This window comes from Parasteatoda tepidariorum, chromosome 5 (assembly GCF_982258835.1).
Source record: "Parasteatoda tepidariorum strain Cologne lab strain chromosome 5, Ptep-v5.0, whole genome shotgun sequence".
NCBI classification, from domain to species: domain Eukaryota; kingdom Metazoa; phylum Arthropoda; class Arachnida; order Araneae; family Theridiidae; genus Parasteatoda; species Parasteatoda tepidariorum.
Genome location: NC_141759.1, coordinates 100,578,382 through 100,597,208, shown reverse-complemented (window position 1 = coordinate 100,597,208; position 18,827 = coordinate 100,578,382). Strand labels below are relative to the sequence as shown.

At 29.2% G+C, this 18,827-nt stretch overlaps 1 protein-coding gene across 1 annotated transcript; it reads left to right on the top strand.

Annotated features, from left to right (window-relative positions):
* Nucleotides 1–72: 72 nt before the first annotated feature.
* On the top strand, nt 73–15,690 carry LOC107440590 (coiled-coil domain-containing protein 43). Its single transcript, XM_016053568.5, has 5 exons — nt 73–628; nt 2,857–2,947; nt 6,169–6,313; nt 11,039–11,082; nt 12,516–15,690. Exons 1-5 carry the CDS (start codon nt 467–469, stop codon nt 12,701–12,703), a joined length of 630 nt encoding a protein of 209 aa, XP_015909054.2. The 5' UTR covers nt 73–466; the 3' UTR covers nt 12,704–15,690.
* The last annotated feature ends 3,137 nt before the right edge of the window (nt 15,691–18,827 follow it).

Here is an 18,827-nt window from a genome sequence, read left to right as displayed (position 1 = left end):
CCGAAGTCAAATGCCTGGCCTTGCGCTAGTTTGCAAAGGAAATGCTTATTTTTTCGAGTGTTATGAGCCGCAGAGAAACCCGCATAAATTGTTATTTATAAACGAAGAAGTCAGCACCCAAAATTAAATATTCATATTTTCAGTTTAAAATACAAGTTTAATATTTTTAAAATTTTTAAAATATTTTTTTGTTTTGATTGCGCCTATTAAAATTCGATATTTTGTATAGAACATCTGTAATATTTAATAAATAATTCTAAATTGAGTTGGCATTACTCGGGATTGTTTCGATTTATTTTTGTTGATGTTGACCGATTTCAAATGAAATCGAGAAGATTGCATGGTAGTGTACTTGTAATTATATAATGAAATAGAATGACTAATTAATGATTAACATATTAATAATTCGAAAATTAGCATTTTACGCATATATTGATTGCTGATACTTAAAAAAAAAGAGAACAGCATGTCTGTTTTAGATTCATTTAATAGTTGGTTGACTGAGAAACTTGGGAGCTATGACATCGAAGATGAAGTAATGGGATCCTATATTAGTAGTATTATCACAACTGATGAAGCCGATGCTGATAAAATAGATTCCTTGAGAGACATATTACTTGATTTACTGGTAAAATTGCATTTTATATTATACACACATATTATTGTAAGTTCAGCTGGTAATTATAAACGTAAAAGAAATGTCGGTTTACAAATGACAGACAGAATCATATATATTTGTTTTAAATTGTTTATCTGTTCCTTTTCTAAGTATTTTGAAGTTTTTTACTTATTTAGCTCAAAATTATTTCTTAGATTGCAATATTTATAATATTGATAATACTGATCATAACTTATAAGTATGTAATGTATTGTTCTAACATTTATTATTTTTAAAGCAATTAATTGTTTTTGTGTGTGGTTCCCTATCGCCAAGTCTTGGCAACTTCTGGGCAGCGGCCAGCGAGAAACTAAAAATAGACGTCACAGAAAGGGACCGATTCAGAAAGCTATAACTCATAGCCACCCCCAGGCAAACATGTACATGTTTTTTTTTTTTTGATATTTTTAAAAAAAGTTGCAAGTTTAGAATCTATTTGGCACCTTGGCCATTATAGTTGGCGTGACAGATCATGATATGGAAATATCCCACTTTCACTAAGATTTAAATTTTCAATCACGAATTAAAAAAGGGAGAATTGAATAGCTTTGTGTAAAACAATGCAAGGTTCATCATTGATGTTTCATTTTATTTGGCAGAAAAAGTGTTTATGTTTTTTGTGTCAATAAGTCTTTGTAATAACATAGACTTGAAAGCATTTACAATATAAGTTGAACATTTTTGTAGCATTTTTTAAAAATCTGAAGTGGTAGACTAAAAGAAAAACTTAACCTATCAATCATGAATAAATTAAACATCTTTTTTTTCCAACATTTCTGAATGATTTGTTATTGCTTTACAATTAGCCTATCTATTAGATTTCTTCTCTTATATATATTAGGTATCTTACTTTAGAAAAATTTCTTAGACTCCTAAATTTATTAATTTACCATTAAAGACCTGTTTATTAGTAAAAGATAATGATTTTTGTTTATTTTGTCCAGGTCTGAAGTGTTCACTGAATAATTTCACTGAACTGTTTTTCCTTTCAAGAAAATAACTTCTATTTATTTTTATTTTTAATTAATTTAACATTTGGATCTGATTCAATTTTGGGGAGATTTCCGTGTCATGATCTGTGGCTGAATAATCGCTGAGTCTTTGCAACTTCCAGGCGGTGGCCCACTGCAAACTTAAAAAGAACACATCACAGAAAGGGACCAAGTCAAAAGGTATTACTCATAGCCACCCCCAAGCAAACAATATATATATTGAAATATATTTTGCACCTTGCCGATTGTAGTTGGTGAGACAGATCATGATATGGAAATATCCCCTCAATTTTTAAATAATTCAGAAGTTGAAAAGCAAATCATAAAATTTTTATTAAATTAATTACTTTGTTTCATTTTAAATTGAATTATTAAGTAAAATTGGACATTATTAAGTGATTTATATTTTGTGTTTAATGTTGTGTTTAATGAATAAAAAATTAAATATTATTTTGAAGTAATTTAAAAATTAACTTGAATATTATTTGCAAATGTAAGATTAATTTTTTAATAGATAGTTTTAAGTGTAATTACTGATACAAAAGGGCATTTAAAAAGAAAATGTTGCTAAAATAAAATAGTTAATATAATAAAAGTCATGTGACATATAGCATTGTGCAACTATCAAATAGGTTTTAATAACTATAAATTAATATTCATTCTTAACCTCAATTGTGAGTGATGTGACTTGATTGATAAAACTTGTCATATTGTAAGTTAAAGGGCAATTGGAAATAAAAATTTACCTTTAGTAGCCATTAGATGCAAATTTATAGGTGACCATTTTTTGCATTAAAATTACTTAACACTAAGAAGACTGAAACTTAGTAAGTAGAAACTCAGTCAAAATGACTAGATTATGAAAGAATTGCCAATGTGCAAAGAAATTTGTTTAAAATTAATTTTTAATATTTTTATATTATTTACAGTTATATAACAAGTTATTAGTAAATATTAACAATAAAAAAATATATGTAGTACAAAAAGTCACAAAATTCTAAGAAATTGTGTCATCATAAACACCATTGTTTTTCTAATTGAAATTAAAAAGCAGTCAAATAGTACTAGGATCTTAGTAAATATAATTTTTTTAAAATATTTTTTCAATACTTTCCTCATCACACTTTCAATATGCATTGTTATTATTATTATTATATACATTTTTTTTTGTAATATGGTGAAAGTAATAACGCTTGATATTTTTAGAATGGAGTAGGTGTAGAAGAATTGTGTTCTGAGATAATTAATAAATGGAATGAATATCATGAAATCTCTAATTCAAAGAGTGATGAAACAGGTAAATAAAAGCTGTTCTTTTGTTATTCGTTTTTCTAAGTGGGAGAACTGTGAAATTTGAAATAAATATTAATAAATTTTTGATCCGCACATAAAAGCTATTGTTGACGCTAGTAAAGCTTAATTAATTTTAATTGTGATTATAAGTTCTACTGTTTAAAAGTGTAGCATCAGGCTTACTTTTTATTTTTATAAAACTGTTCGTTTATTTTAAGTTTTATAAATAAGTGCATATTTATTTCATTATGAGTATATTTATATATAAATGTATATATCAAACTTAAAAATAAATTAATAGTTTTGTGTCCCTCTTATGCTGCGCCTATGATAGTTACAGGGATGAAAATCCTCCTTTTTGCCGCTAATTTCTTCTTTTTTCTTTTTAGAAATTTGACTCAATTCATGGGTGATTGTATTCCTGGGTTAACCCGGAATTCCGTTTTTTTTCCATCATTTTTCTGGGTTTAAAAACTAGGAGGGGGCATGCAATTTGTGCACATATATAGCAGAATTCTGCATAAATCAAGACCACTGGCTGCGGACTTCTGCGAATCAAAAACTTACAATCCAACAAAACTTTGAAGCTTTTTCTAAATCTGTTAATGAGACGTTTACGTGCAATCTTTTGCTAATTAAGTCTTGCGTGATTCTTTCGCCAATTTGGTTTTAGTGGATTTTTACCTTTTTAAACATTTGGAACCACGCTGGAATTGCTAATATTTGGATTCTTATTCATGCTATTTTAATATAGAACATCGATTTTCATATTTACCTGATTTAAAAGTTATGCATTGCAATTCATATTTGTGTGATTGAAAAGTCCAATCTCATGATTTAAATTTACACGTTTTTAAAATTCAATATTCCGATTGTATTCACGTGATTTAATAATTATGCACAGTGATTCATATTTACGCGATTTGAAAATTTACTGTCACAATTAACATTAACAAAATTTTGAAATCCAATATTGCGATTCATATTCACACAATTTTAAAATTTAATATCACGATTCTTATTCCTGCAATTTAAAACCTAATATCGCTATACTTGTAAGAAATAAGTTTTTCTAGAAATACTTATTCTAAAAGTATGATATTCTGCATTAGTAGGTAATTTAATTACAGTTGTTAGTTCAAAAAGTTATGTTGAGTATGAAACATGTATGGTATATAAATTGATTTCGATTTTTTGCACTTAAAATTTTCAGGGTTTTTCACTCTGTGCCACAAATCACCTCGTCAATTTCCTATTTTTAAATTATTTTTTTCCCACTTTCGCTATTTGTGTTAACAAAAATTTTGGATATCTGGAATAAAATTCGGCATTTTGTGATTACTGCGGCATTTTGTTACAGCATTACATTTACTTCTGTTTTGAAATGAAACTACCTGAAAGTCCGAAGCAATAACAGTTGAAAATGCCATTGATTCTTTCGTGTTTAAACGAAACCTTTAATCACCCATTCAAGGTTTCGTTTAAACATGAAACCTTGAATGGGTGATTCAAGGTTTCGTGTTTAAAACAATATAGCGTTAAAAAATCAAGATATTGAAAACCATGTATAAATCCGTAGCGATGATAATTAATTTAAATGCAATCATTGAAACCATGTGTATTTACAGGGGAATCATTAATAATTGACTGCATAATAAAGTGATCCTTTATATGCATGATTCACGGGAAGCAATGTAGCCTTAAAAACCGGGAGGAAACAAAGCAAAAAAAAATTATTTAAATACGGGAAAAATCTATGGCAATAAGTGACGAAAATGCAATTAATAAATCTGTGGGTTTCCGACTAAATCTTTAATAGTCAATTGTGATTCTTCAAATACACAAATGGAAGTATGCCAAGCAAAATAATATCCTATCAAATTATTGAGATTTTAAAAAGCATTTGAAAATTTCTCTTAATATCTGCCAAAAAATTGTTTAACAACGCAGATTCTTTGTGGAATCATTGATTGTTGAGTGGGTCTGGTGATAGTTACTCAAATGCATGATTCGGAATTTGTGGTGCGTTTCAATACCATATTTAAATATTAAGGTTTTAAAAACCATGTGGAAATCTAGGTAGCAATAGCTGTCAAAATAGCGCTTGACAAACCACATAGATTTATAGTGGATACTAATTGTATGTGTCAAAATAAAAAGTGTTTACTCAAATGCATTATTCAAATTTCGCGGTAGGCTATACAGTCTTATTAAATTATTTGCATTGAAAACTATGTGGAAATATGTAGCAAAAACGTTATTGTCATACAAAAGTGAATAAAATGTAGAATTTATCAAAAAATGAATTCTTTTGTAAATTAATTTCTTAATGAATTGTACTGGTAATATTTAATATAATACCAGTACAGGTATTATATTACAGTAGGTGTAATTTAATATAATATATTATATTAAATATTACCAGTACATTTCAGTAAAAACTTCACAAATGAAATTAATGATAATTTTTTTTAAAAAAACAGTGAAAATTTCATAAGTTATGTTTTACGTTATTCATTCTTATAAGGGAGTATAACAGAAAAATCTTTCCAATTTTTTTTTTATTGTTATTATTATTTTGAAATTACGTGTTTTTATGCTTGGAATAAGGTATAACAGGGCTTGAAAAATTTCAAAATTGTTACCAACCTGCTGGACAGCATGTTAATCTATAAAATACATGGTTGAACATAACCTCTTTTTTTGAATTTAATGCCAATAAAAGCTTGAATGAAACAATGAATGACAATAAGCAAGGAATGTAACTGTCCATTTGAGCATCCATTTCTACTTACCCATGTTAACTAGAGAGTTATAAATTCGGAATTTCCTTTTTTATTAGTAACTAATTTGTATTTTTTAAATAATTTTTATCTCATCTTATTTATTGCAACGTAATCAGTAACCGAATTTTAAAGTTTGAGGCTTTTAGTAATTTTTTTAAGTTGGAACTTTTCAAAACTTAAAACCTTGAAAAAGTTTAAAAAATTAGCCCTGTTAAAAAACAGTGCAACAGTGTTCTACTTGCAACCTTTGAAAAGAATATAAAGTTTTTTTTTGTTTTTTTTTGCGAGAAGTTTTTTTTAATGAACATCCTGAAATGAGCTTTCTGGTTATGCAAATTCCAGATAGTTCTGCTTTTACTTTATTTTATAATTTTATATTTTTTTTAATGATTATATGCCTGTTTATTCTCTCACATGTTTTTGATTTTTTTTTTCCCAGAGCAATTTGATCTTGGCCATAAAGTTGCATTGATTATGGGAAAACAAGTTCAACCTGTCCTCAAACCTGTCAACCGCTCTAGTGAGGAGGAACAATTGAGAGAAGCTATTTTGACTCGCTGCAGATTTGTATCATCAGATGAAGAGTAAGTTCTCTTGAGACCTCTTTCACGCTTTTTTGTTATAGATTCTATAGAGTGTAACCTGTTAAGTTGATCACCTGTCTTAAGTAGAACTACATTATCTAGAACTAAATTTATTCTTTACAATAAAAAGGAGCAAAAACTTTGTACCCTAGCCACCTGTCTAACTTGTATATTGAACAGTAAAATAAATCAACTTTGTCTAATATTATCAAATGCTATTCTAAACCCTTAGTAAGTTAATCTCTAAAAAACTTTTTTGAAAAATATTTTTATGCATTTAGGTCTCTAAATTTATCTCTGAATTCATGAAATGTTTTTGAAAACTAACTTAAACCCCTTTGGGAGTAGACCCTATTGGGATTATATTTAAGTTTCTTTTACGTTATATATAGCAATGAATTTATCTTGTATAACATAATTTTGAAATACTGAAATGAATATAATATTAAGTGTCCTAATTGCATTGGTTCTAATGCAATGAAATTTTAAGAGTGAACTAAAGATGATGCTATCGATGATTTATTTCTAGATTTGAAAGGTAAATTAGAAGAAAAAAAACTCATCTCAAACAAACAAACCTCTTCCAATCTTTTAAAGCTAACTAATTTTTAAGATATAAAATTAAATGTAAGCTTTAACAAAAAACATAATTGTTTAATTATTCAAAATAGCTTTATCATTCATAATTGGTAAATTTGTTTTTACACTTAATTATATCAGTTGCGATCATTTTTATAGGGGGTAAATTTTATTCATTGATATATCTTTTCAAGGCGTCTACAGTAGGGTTTTTCCGCACCAAGTAAATGACACTGACTGAAGTGATAAAGTTGTCAAAAAATTGTGTATCTTCGATAAGAAGTTTGAAGTCAATGGAGGTAACCTCTAAGAAACACCAAACTCCATTAACTACCATTTTAATGTGGAACAGAGAGTGGTCGTTCCCGGGAGGTTCTACTGTAATACAGTCAAACCTGTTTATCTCGAATTTCACGGGAAAGGCGAAAAATTCGAGATAAAGAGGCTTTGAGTTATACAGGTACTTTAAAAAATTAATTTTAAGAAATTCTATTAAAAGTGCTTAAATTGTTTTTAGTAGAAAAATATAGGAATTTCTTTAAATTAATTGTACCACATACATCTATTTACATAACAGTTTTTTAACATACATTAAACACTGAAAATAAATTTTTGAAGATTTCTGACGTATAACGTTATTTGTTTCGATTATTCTTTTGAGGTTAGAAAGATCGCAAATTCCTCAAAGCCAACATTTTCCTGGGATTCAAGAGTAGTTTATAAAAATTCTACAGCTTTTTCTACTTTTGCATTCACTTTTGATTCATCAATATGATCTTCAGCTTCTTCCTCTTCATCTGATATTCCTTTGACATTATCTATGAACATCTGCCAATGTTCCTCATGTTGCCAGGCAGTTGTCCACTTGTAAAAATCATCAAAATTAATGTCAACATTAAATCCAGATTTTATTGCATTCCATTTTGGCAAATCTGGAACTGCATTTTCAGCTTTAACATTTTCTTCTTTACTGATGCCTTCATCCTCTTATTCATCATCTTCACAGCTATTCTCAAAACCAGCTTTTTAAAACCCTTTTGGATAGTTTTTAGAGAGGCATTTCTCCAGGCAAAACAGCAATTCTGATAGTTTCTAACTTGTTTCATCTACAAGTTTGCATACCAACTGTTTTCTATAGCTTTCTTATCTATGTTGAAAAGCTACTACAGTAGGGAACCGATTATCCGGAACGATCGGGACCTTCGCTTTTCCGGATAACTGATTTTTCCGGTTTTCTGAATCGCTACAAAAAGCCGTTTTTTTTATTGCTAAACCCAACTAAAAAAAATTTTTTTTTTGGAAATAATCTTAAAAAGAAGAAAAAACGATGGAGTAATACACTAATGATTATTTCCAAAATGATGGTAAAGTAAACATCTTTCAAAAAAAAAAGAAAAATCCTAAAATCTTATGAGGAAAAAAAAAAAATTTTTTTTTTAAATGGCGGGAAAATTTATCGAATTTTGTTCCGGTTTTTTGGTTTTCCGGTTTTCTGATTTCCGGATAACGGGTTCTGTACTGTACTCATTAACCCCTCACTTACTACCAGAATCATTGTATTCCTTTCTAGTTAAGGAAGTTCAGGGATAGTGATTGTAATTCCAAGAAACACCCCCAACCTGTTCATCTCTACTTCCTGTGGATTCCTGAAATTCATCACTGTCTACGAGTTCTACTGCTGAAGAAAGTTTCGACATTTGTACTCTATTATTAAAAATTCGAGAGACGGAGGTTTTGAAGAAGAAAAATTCGACATAAACATAAAAAGTACAGTGATTTTAGACAGTAAATGTAGGGAATTTTAGAAATTTCGAGATAAAGAGGTTCGAGATAAAAAGGTTCAACTGTATTAATTTTGTGTACTAATCTTGATTCACTTAGGCAATTAATATCATTTTAATGTAGAATAAGTTTTAAAGTAATGTTAAAAAAAATAGATCCCTGGTTTGTACAATCAAAAGTCTGTTAACTCATAATTTTATGCCGTAATTGTACAAGTCGCAATTGTACATGCTTGCCACTTTGGCAGAAGGTGATAATATTTTCAGGTCTATGGCCAGAGGCAACACCCGCTTGTTTATTTGGGTTGGAGAGTTTTTCTCATTTATCCAAAATGCAAGAATGTTTTCATTGGAAGGAGTAGACACTCCTTCCACCCAAGGTCACCACTCTACAGGGAGAACATGGAATACCTGGAAAATACAGGAAATTAAAAAAATCATCAAAAATAGTCGAAAAAATGCTGGGAATTTTAAATTTTTCTTCACAAACTGAGAAAATGCAGGGAATTTTATTTCTTAATTTCGTCTTTAAAAAAATGCTGGCCTCTCAAAGCGCGATCTTTTAGATATTTAAAGATGATAGTTCAGCTATACCAGTGCTCGAAAAAACTCAGAAATTTTACCCGTCCCCGAGGTCGGCTTGTCCAACTATGTACCCGTCCTCCTTTGAAACTAACCCGTCGCTTCTGAATAAATAAAAATATAATTTTCTCTTATTTATTACTAACAATTATATAAATTGCGTCATTAATTAATAGTTACTAGGATTACAAATACTAGGATAACATTATACGGTAATACAGTAGGCAGCCGATTATCCGGGACGATCGCTATTCCGGATAACTGATTTTTCCGGTTTTCTGAATTGCTACAAAAAGCCGTTTTTTTTTAATTGTTAAACCCAACTAAAAGGGAAAGAAAATTGGAAATAATCTTAATAAGAAAAAACGATGATGTAATACACTAATGATTATTTCCAAAATGATGGTAAGGTAAACATCTTTAAAAAAAGAAAGAAAAATCGTAAAATCTTATGAGGAAAAAAACATTTTTTTTTAAAATGGCGAGAACATGTATAGAATTTTGTTCCAGTTTTCTGATTTCCGGATAACGGGTTCTGTACTGTAAAAGAAATACTATTTTACTAATAGTAAAACCTAGTATTTCTTTAATGAAATAATTTATTTCTTTAATGAAATAGTTTAAATAACAAAGGTCAAGTTATCTGTCAATTATCATGTCAATTTATCCGATGGTACTGCGTTTTTTAAATGAATCAAATACGACGTTTGCCAGTTCCACAATCAAGCCCATGATATACAGAGGTTTCTGCACAGAAATCTGAAAGAGGTTTTTCATTTAGGTAGATGTTCATAATTGCGGTTGATGCTTCTTGTTTAAGACCAGTACGTAATGTGTTTTTTTTTTGTAAGTTCATTGCTGAAAAGCCCCTTTCCACTGCTGCAGTACTCCGAGACAGAGAAAACATCAATTCCACCATGTGCAGTATGTTGCTGTATTTCGAGATTAGAGGGTCATTTTAGAAGTGAGGAGCTAGACTCTTGTAAGATAACAAAAATTGAAAATATATCACGAACATTAACGTGAAAATGGCCGTCCGCGCAGACGTTGGATTCGAGAAATTTGTTGTCCACGGGGAATTTTTGACCGCCGAGGACGGTCGGTTTTTCGAGCCCTGAGCTATAATATACCTCACTTACTCTAACAATATTTGTTTTAAATGTGTTGCTGTTCCAGCAATTAAAACTAGTATAGTTTTCATAATGAAAGCTCAAACAAGAGCATAGTGATTGTGTGTTTACTTTTAATATATTGTAATACTTAATATATTGTTAAAAATGTACAGTGAATTTTTTTTTCTCCAGATTTGAGAGGCAACCATGGATACACTTTTCTTTCTATTCTTTGCATATTTAGTTCAAGTATGAAACTGTTGTCGCTGAAATCTCTAGGAAAAGCATTTTGAAACATTTAATGCGACAAGAGTTACTCACTTGATATTGTCCTCCAATGGTACAAAGGTTGCTTTATAGAGATATTCTACTCCTTTAATATCGTAATAAATATATGTATTTAAATTTATCGTTTAGTTATTTTAGGCCCAAAATTTATAAAATACTTTTTCATGGCCATAACAACTTTAATTGTAATGGCCATTAAAAAATTTTTAAATAGTTGTATTACATCTTTTTTCATTTGCATATATTTATGTCAAAAACAGTCTGGGAAGGCTTTAATTAATATTTTAGTTGACTGAATTCCAAAATAATGCAAAACAATTGGCCAGCATGCTCCCAAATCCATTTTTTCATGTTGATATCTAATACTTCGATGAATATTATAGGGACTGTGACTCGGATGAAGGAGGAGCCTCATCGTCTTTTCACCGTATCCTTTTATAATCATTGCTATTTTGTCTCCAATAATTTGTGTCTTGATAAGTTTTCCTTTTTCAATTATTTTTGATTTTTGTAAAAGTGTTGTTAAGGTAATTAATTTTTCATGGTTTCTGGAAAACATACTTTATTTTGAATTTTTTTACAATGTACAGTATGCAAAATAAAAATTCGGTCACTCTGAATAACTTTACTGTCAAACTAAATATTCTCTCCAACCACAAATTCTCAGGTAATTGCAAAAACATTTTCTTTGTGGATTAGCAGAGAGGTGATTGGAGCAATTCAACTGCACCTGATTCCATTTTTTTTAACTTACTAGCTGTAATTTATATACTCAATTTACTATTTAATCAAAAATATTGGGAGTTAATAGCATATTTTTATTGGCTATCAATTTTTAGTTTATTATATTAAGTTAGCTCAAGTAAAATCAATGTGGATTATTTTATGATGTAAGGGATTAATGTTACAAACTTAATATTTTAGAAAAGTTTATTTAAACCTTAATCCACATCTGTTGATACTAAGCTTTTAAAGTGAGTTTTTTTTAATAAGCCTAAATAACATAATGTCAACAAAAATTAATCATATTAACTGTCTTTATTAACTTAGTTGTTCAGCCTCACTATCTTACTGCTGTTTTTATATTGTGACATTTCAAGAATTAATGATACAAAAAAACTTCAAGTATAATTATGCTGGATCAATTCATATTATTGAGGGAACAGCTAAGTATTGTGAAAAGTTTAAAGGCATGCACTGAAGATATAGCTCTGTTTTCAAAATACCCATCCTGAAACCTAAGTTCATTCAAAAATTATAAACAATGAATCGCACAGGATTCCAGACACTCCCAAAATCTGATCTAATTCTGTTTTTCCACTAAATAGTGTTAGAATTAAAAATGTAAGCTGTTTCTCTTCTAAATCTCACTTACAAAGTATCCACGTGTAGAAATTGTACAAAAAAAAAATCATTATTGAAAAATCGAAACAAATATCTTACTCTGTAAAATCAAAAGAGAATATAATGCTCTTAAAACCATTAATATTGTTTGTCTATTCAATCAATGTAATATTCAAATTTAAAATAATATTTGTATTTGAACAGCTCAATTGCATTTCAATTTCAACATTTCAATTGCATTACTGTAATATTTATACTAGTTTTAAGTATCAGTTATTAAAGTTTTATCAGATCTGTAGAGCATATTCAACAGATCTAATTTTAATATATTTTACTAAACTTTAAAATTCTAGCTTCTGCTCAAAATCAGAATATTGAATAATGGGGTTGCATTTTTCTTTTTAGTTGTTTAGAACTTTAATGCTAGTTTCTAGCTATAGTTTCAATGGTTTTTAGATTCTTACTCGACAGATCTGATTTAATTATCTTTTACTAAACCTTAACTTGAGATGCTAGCTTCTGCTCAAAATCAGAATGTTGAAGCCGTCGTTCAAGCAGAGAAAGAGAGGCGAGAAACTTTGAAGTCAGAAGCGGATAAAAAGAAAGCTACGGATAAAGTGGGCAGAGAAAAGCAGAAACAAAAGCAAGATGAAAGAAGAGAGAAGGAAAGGAAACGAACACAAAAGCAAGAAAGAAGAAGGTAGAATACTGCTGTTCCTGCGTGTATGTTGTTTGTGCCTGGAAATCGTTGTTTTCTTCCTAAACTAGTTAATGTCCTCTGGTAGTTTGTTATTGTAATTAAAAATTCATAAATTTGTTTCAAATAAATAAGTGAGGTTGCAATGTAGGCTACTGAATACATTTCATAGATGAAGAAAAAGAAATTTGTTGAAAGATATTGAAATTAAAAAATGCTTTTGTGAAGAATTCATGCATTTTATAAATGTATATTTCACCTGTACTGAAAATTTTATTTTAATAAAATCAAAGAAAAGCCAAATCTTGATATCTTAAACTCAAACAGGGTTGTTAGATTAATTAGGGAAAACCTGGAAAATACAGGGAATTTAAAAATTATCTAAAATAACAGGGATAATGTAGGGAAATATGAGCTTTTCCTTAGAAACTAGAAAAATACAGGGATTTTGTTTCTTATTCTCGTCTTTTAAAAAAATTTAACCACTCGAAGTGCTATCTATGGGATATTTAAGGATAATATTTCAGTTTTATTAAACTAGTTCATTCATATGCTCAGCTGTTCCTTTTTTCTCTTAAGTTTTTACAGCTATTATAACTTGTACAGTTAGCCCAATACGGATCATGTGTAATTATGTTTTTCCTCTTAATATATTGTGTAGAATATGTATAGGCAAAAAACACGGGATTTTTTCCAGATTTGAGTGGCGGCCCTGTCAAAGAAAGGCATTCAAAATTTCATAATATCAAAAATTCAAGTCAAATTATATTGGTATTTACAAAGTTGCATAGCAGATGCATTTACTTTAGGGGTGAAAAACAGCTATTTCAAATAATATCTATGTTTGTGCTTTTTCATTTGAATGAATGTTTTACTTAAACTTTAATTTTTGTTTCTTTCTCTTCTAGTGTATCTTTAATACTGTAGCCTCTTAAATTTCCGTTTTTTCACATGCACTACATAATGTTACACAATTGTATTCAGTAACTTACTCATCATAAGTATCAGTTTGTTTTTGACTCATTAAATAAGCAAGTTTTTTCTATCTTATGTGCAGATCTTCTTATCTGTAAATGCATATCTTACGTGTCTACATCTTTAGAAATAAATGGTTTAGGCAACTTTATTTTTAAAAGAGGTATGTAATATTTTCAATAATCCTTTGTGCATATTGATGTTAAACCTGTGAAATCAATTGAAAAATTACTAACAACTGTCCTGTCTGAAAACTTAGTTTTATTTGGAAGGTCTTAAAAAAAGAGGTATTCTTGCAATGTTTTTTATTATTATTATTTATTTTGAAACTTTTGTTGTTAATTTACAAATAATCAAAATCGCTTATCTTTTTTTTACATTTAGAAAAGCTTACAAATAATTAGGTTGGCTTAGTTTTCAAACAAAACTTATTGTTCACTGCCATTTATAAAGATTAAAAAAATGAATTAGTAAAAACAATAATTTATGTACAATTTATATATAAAAAGTAATCTGAGCACCTGTTTATCTTGTATATTGACTGTTGAAATATGTGAAATTTGTCTTGAAATGTTATTAGTGCTATTCTAAACCCTTCATATGAAAAAACTGTTATGTTTTGATTCAGGGTGAAATGAATATAATATTATATTTTGCAATTGGATATATAGGTTGACCAGAAAAAATTCCCCAAAAGTAAAATGAAACGACAAAAAATTTGGTGAATAAATGTGTTGGATTCAATTACAACATGCACAAAGCATATTTGGTTGCTATTATTTGTAATACCTAAAGGTGAACAATCTATGCACAGTACAGCAGTTTCTGAGATATTGTAGTTCTTTGTTCCTGTAGTTCCCTTCCTTATGGAGGGACTTTTTTCTGGTCGCTATATGTGTTCTTGTGTACTGATATTTTAAGGAATTATTTATAATCAATACCTGGCTGGCATTCATTAACAAAATTTGCATATTTATTTTTTTAACTAATTAGTTAAAATATAATTGTATTTCATTCTGTTAATCTAATATCTGTTCCTAATATTCATTGGCATTTGATAAATAAAATTTTGTAATCGTGTTTGAAAAATTAGACTACATTTATCTTTATTTTGATTGGTAACATCTGAGCAGTATATGGATAATATTAAATGAGAAGTACTAGTAGGAAAAAACAATGTCTCCCTCTACTCCATAAGTTGATCACGAAAACAATGCACCTCAAGTAGTCATCTTGCACAAGTTTTATAAAACTAGTTTAAAGTTAATTAAATGAAATTTAATAGTGTAAAAGTTATTTTGAAGTTTTTTCCTTTACCTTTTTTGAAAAGTTACTATTTACATGTTATTTATTTCAGTTTTATGCAGAATTTCATAACTTTTGCATTGCAAATTAAATGGAATTTATATTTTCGTTTAAATTAATATGTATATATATTTTTCTATCTAGATAAATTATTTGAATTGATTTTTAGTGAACTGCATTTTCTGTTTTAAAAAAATAAAATTAGATTTTGTTAATAAATGCTCATAAATAAAATTATTTGTGTTTACAAGTTTAATTATAAATTTGAAGAAGATTGAAAAGTTTTAATTTCTTAAAAAATTCATTGAATTAATTTTTTTCCAATTCTTGCTTTTAGATTTTCACTCATTTGATAATGTTCAATTATAAACTGTTTAAAAAAAATATTTTACTGTTTAATATATTTTTTTCCTCATTAGTTGAAAGAAAATAGGGTTTTTTTCCTGCTGTGAAAAAAAAAAACTTGTACTTCAAAACTTATTTACTTATGGGTACTTCAAAAACTATGGGAAGAAAATAGCTTGGCAACTATGGATAGGAGAGCTTGTTAGTGGATGAAATTCCTTTTAATTAGTAATTATGAATTGTTGTGCTTTTGTTGATAAGAGTTTGACTTCTGTGTATTGAATACCATTTGGCATTGCTATTGTTTTATAGATAACGATGTTTTTAATGTAATTGTTGTGTAAATAAAAGAAATGAATTAATTGTGAATATTTTGTGTCTTAATTCATTTTTCTCTATATTGTATTACAAGAAAACACTATGCCTATTATTTTATATAAAACCAGTTCATAACAAATCCCACAGTGCAAAAAATTAAAAATTCTGAATTACCAGCACATGAGATAGTAATCAGATATAATTTTGATCAAAATTAATTCTATATACCTGTGCATATCCTGTCATCAAAATTTGTTCATACATACACAATTCCTATTTTAACAAATTTGATTTAATATACTTTGAAATACCACTAAATTAAAATAGTTTAAGCATACATATAGATCTTATTGTGCTTTGAGTGATGGTGAATTAAGTATTTGCCTACAATATCACATCAACAGAGCCTGACTAAGGTAAGAGCATATGGGGCAGTTACCCCGGGCTCCCACGTCATAGAGAGGCCCCAAATCGAATCGAGAGTTTATTTTACGTTTCCTTCTTTAATGAACTTTTTTTAAACAAAATATCAGTACAGTGTAAAATCCATCAGTGTTATGTTAGCTTTTTCATTAATCTATGGTATGAACACAATGCATGTTTCGCAAATCCGTGGCATTTTTACATATCGCAAAATGCGTAATGTTTACAAAAATACAGGCTTCATATTGAATTAGCTGAATTCTTCCCTAATGTCAGCAGGGATATGAATTTTTCACAGCCACATGACAAACTTAACAACCCAGCAGATCACTGAAGTCAAGCATCACTGGCTACTGTCAGTGTGCGGGTGGGTGACCACTTGGATCAGTCTGCGTTGGGACCGAGGGTGTGCGGTATTGGTCCTCGTTAAACTAACCGTAAAGTGCTCGACTTCGCGCGCAGGTCGTCGGGCTACCGAAGCGGGGGTGCCATCCCCTTCGCAGAGGATCAAAATTGTGATGGCATGTCCTCGGATCATCCTCCGGGATGTTTCCCAGACCGTCGCCAATAGCCCATTGTGCAGCTCTAGTGCGACGTAAATTAACAACAACAGACAAACTTAACAATCAGAAAACTGCTTTCGGCATGATGGACATAGACTTGTCAGAAAATCAATAAAATGGACAGAACGATATTTTATCTGACCATCGGAGGGGGGGGGGGACTTTATAGCTATTTTAGGTTTTAGTCAATTTTCTTGTTATCTATAATGAGGTGAAAATTTTAAATACCTCCATAGCATTCGGTTCTTCATTACTGAAGTAGTGCAGCAGAGGGGGACCCCCCAAAGAAGTTTTGCCCTGAGCCTGAATTAGGCTAAGTCGGGCCGTGCACATCAATAGTTATTTTAATACCACTTGGAAAAAGGTGCCTAAAAGTTGGCAAGTATGCTACTTATATTTTTAAGCCTATAAGAGCATTCTCCAAAAATATGTCGCTTATTCCTTACATTATTCTAAGAAATTTCCTTGAATGTCCACTCATGAAATTTTTAGAAGGTTTAGGTGTTTTGAACGAAATTAAATTTTTTAAAGATGACCTATAAAACTATTACTAGACATATGCTAACATTTTTCATAATTGTCATTCTTTTATACGAAATCAATTTTAAATAAATCCTACAGTGCCAAATATTATTTTTTTTAAAAAATTCGCATGACGTTTTAAGAGGCCTCTACTCCTGCTATCTTCGATTTTAAGTTAAATTTTTGATTTCATTTCCTTGATATTTTTTGCGCTGAACAGTACCTCAAGAGTGGAGGGGGTATATATATATTAGTATTAACTGGATCTCTAATTAACAAGAATTCTTGCCCGCAATTTCAATTTCATGATTCGCATTGTTTTAAATTAAAATTATAAAAGAAATTGTTTACGTGTAAATTATTTATCGCTCATTTAATGGTATTTTTTTTTCTATTCTGTTTCCCTGTTTTTTTATTTATTTATTCTGTTTGCTGTGGCATTTGAAACCAAGAATTTTCACATCGGTCAGCAATAGGGACGCATATTTCCTCTGCGGAGGGAAGGGATGAGTAAGGGATAAGATTTCACCGCAGAAATTTTAAAGCTTGCTTGAAATATACATTTCTTTCTTCTAGAATTCAGGCAAAAAAATTTATAAATTTTCCTATAGTTAATTTAATTCCACAAGAATTAAGAAAAAAACCATAATCTTAAAAGGGGCTGTGTTCTGTGTTTCTGTATTTATAAAATGTGAGGGGATTTAAGCCCCCTAAGTAGTCCCTGAACTTTTGATAATATTCGACGGCACAATATCTTTTGAAAAAGGAGGGAGGTAAAGGGTTCTCATCTTTACATAAGGAGAGCTTGATTATTTTTAGAACTTCTATGGAATTTTATCAAAATTTATAAGCGAAAAAAAAAAGTTATTTGTGTCTGCAATTTAAATCTACACATTTGTCAGTTTTTATATTTTTTAAAATTTAATTTTATTGCATTTTAAACTGATGAGATTTGGGATGATGCTAAAAAATTCTTATAACGTTAATAATAAAAAAGTTAAAATTAAGACATTGTTGCTTATATATCTATATATATAATTCCCCTTAATACTAACCTATAATTTTCTAACTCAATCCGATGTTATATTGTAACATACTATACTACTTTACCAAGTGAAATAATTACAGACAAATTAAAAGCCCCACAACGGGACAAGATATTGTTATTAGTTAGATTACAGTAAACTTACAAACGTTGTACATCTATTTTGATTCAATGTATAATATTTGAGTTTCATGACAATGCAATTTATTGCTTCTCCTTTTATTCGCATCAATAGATGTCCTATACGTTTGATACCAGAAAACTTTCTCATTTTTTTAAAAATATTTCTTTCTTTACGTTTACGTATGGCGAAGCTACGTGTTATTATTTCGTTTCTTTCATAAGCGTTACTTCCCTCACTCGTTATTTTTACGCACTTTTTATGCGTTACTTTTATGCCGTACTTTAACACATTTACTTCTCTCATGCGTTTATTAACTTTCATGCGCGTTTTTTACTTTTTCTTAAGCTTTGCTTTTACACGTTTACATTTTTCACGTGCTCTTGCGCGTGACATTTCTTCATGTGTTATATTTATAAATTTACTTTTCTTATGCGTTACTTTCTTAACCTGTACCTTTAATTTAAAAAAAAATTACACACTTTTATATCTTAAACTTTGTCCCGCAGTGGAC

Excerpts from the sequence above, each read along its gene's own strand:
- LOC107440590 (XM_016053568.5), top strand. The coding sequence starts at position 467 with ATGTCTGTTTTAGATTCATTTAATAGTTGGTTGACTGAGAAACTTGGG. Across the intron at positions 629-2,856 it reads ACATATTACTTGATTTACTG|AATGGAGTAGGTGTAGAAGA; the intron begins GTAAAATTGCAT and ends TGATATTTTTAG. Across the intron at positions 11,083-12,515 it reads AGCCTCATCGTCTTTTCACC|CTTCTGCTCAAAATCAGAAT; the intron begins GTATCCTTTTAT and ends TTGAGATGCTAG.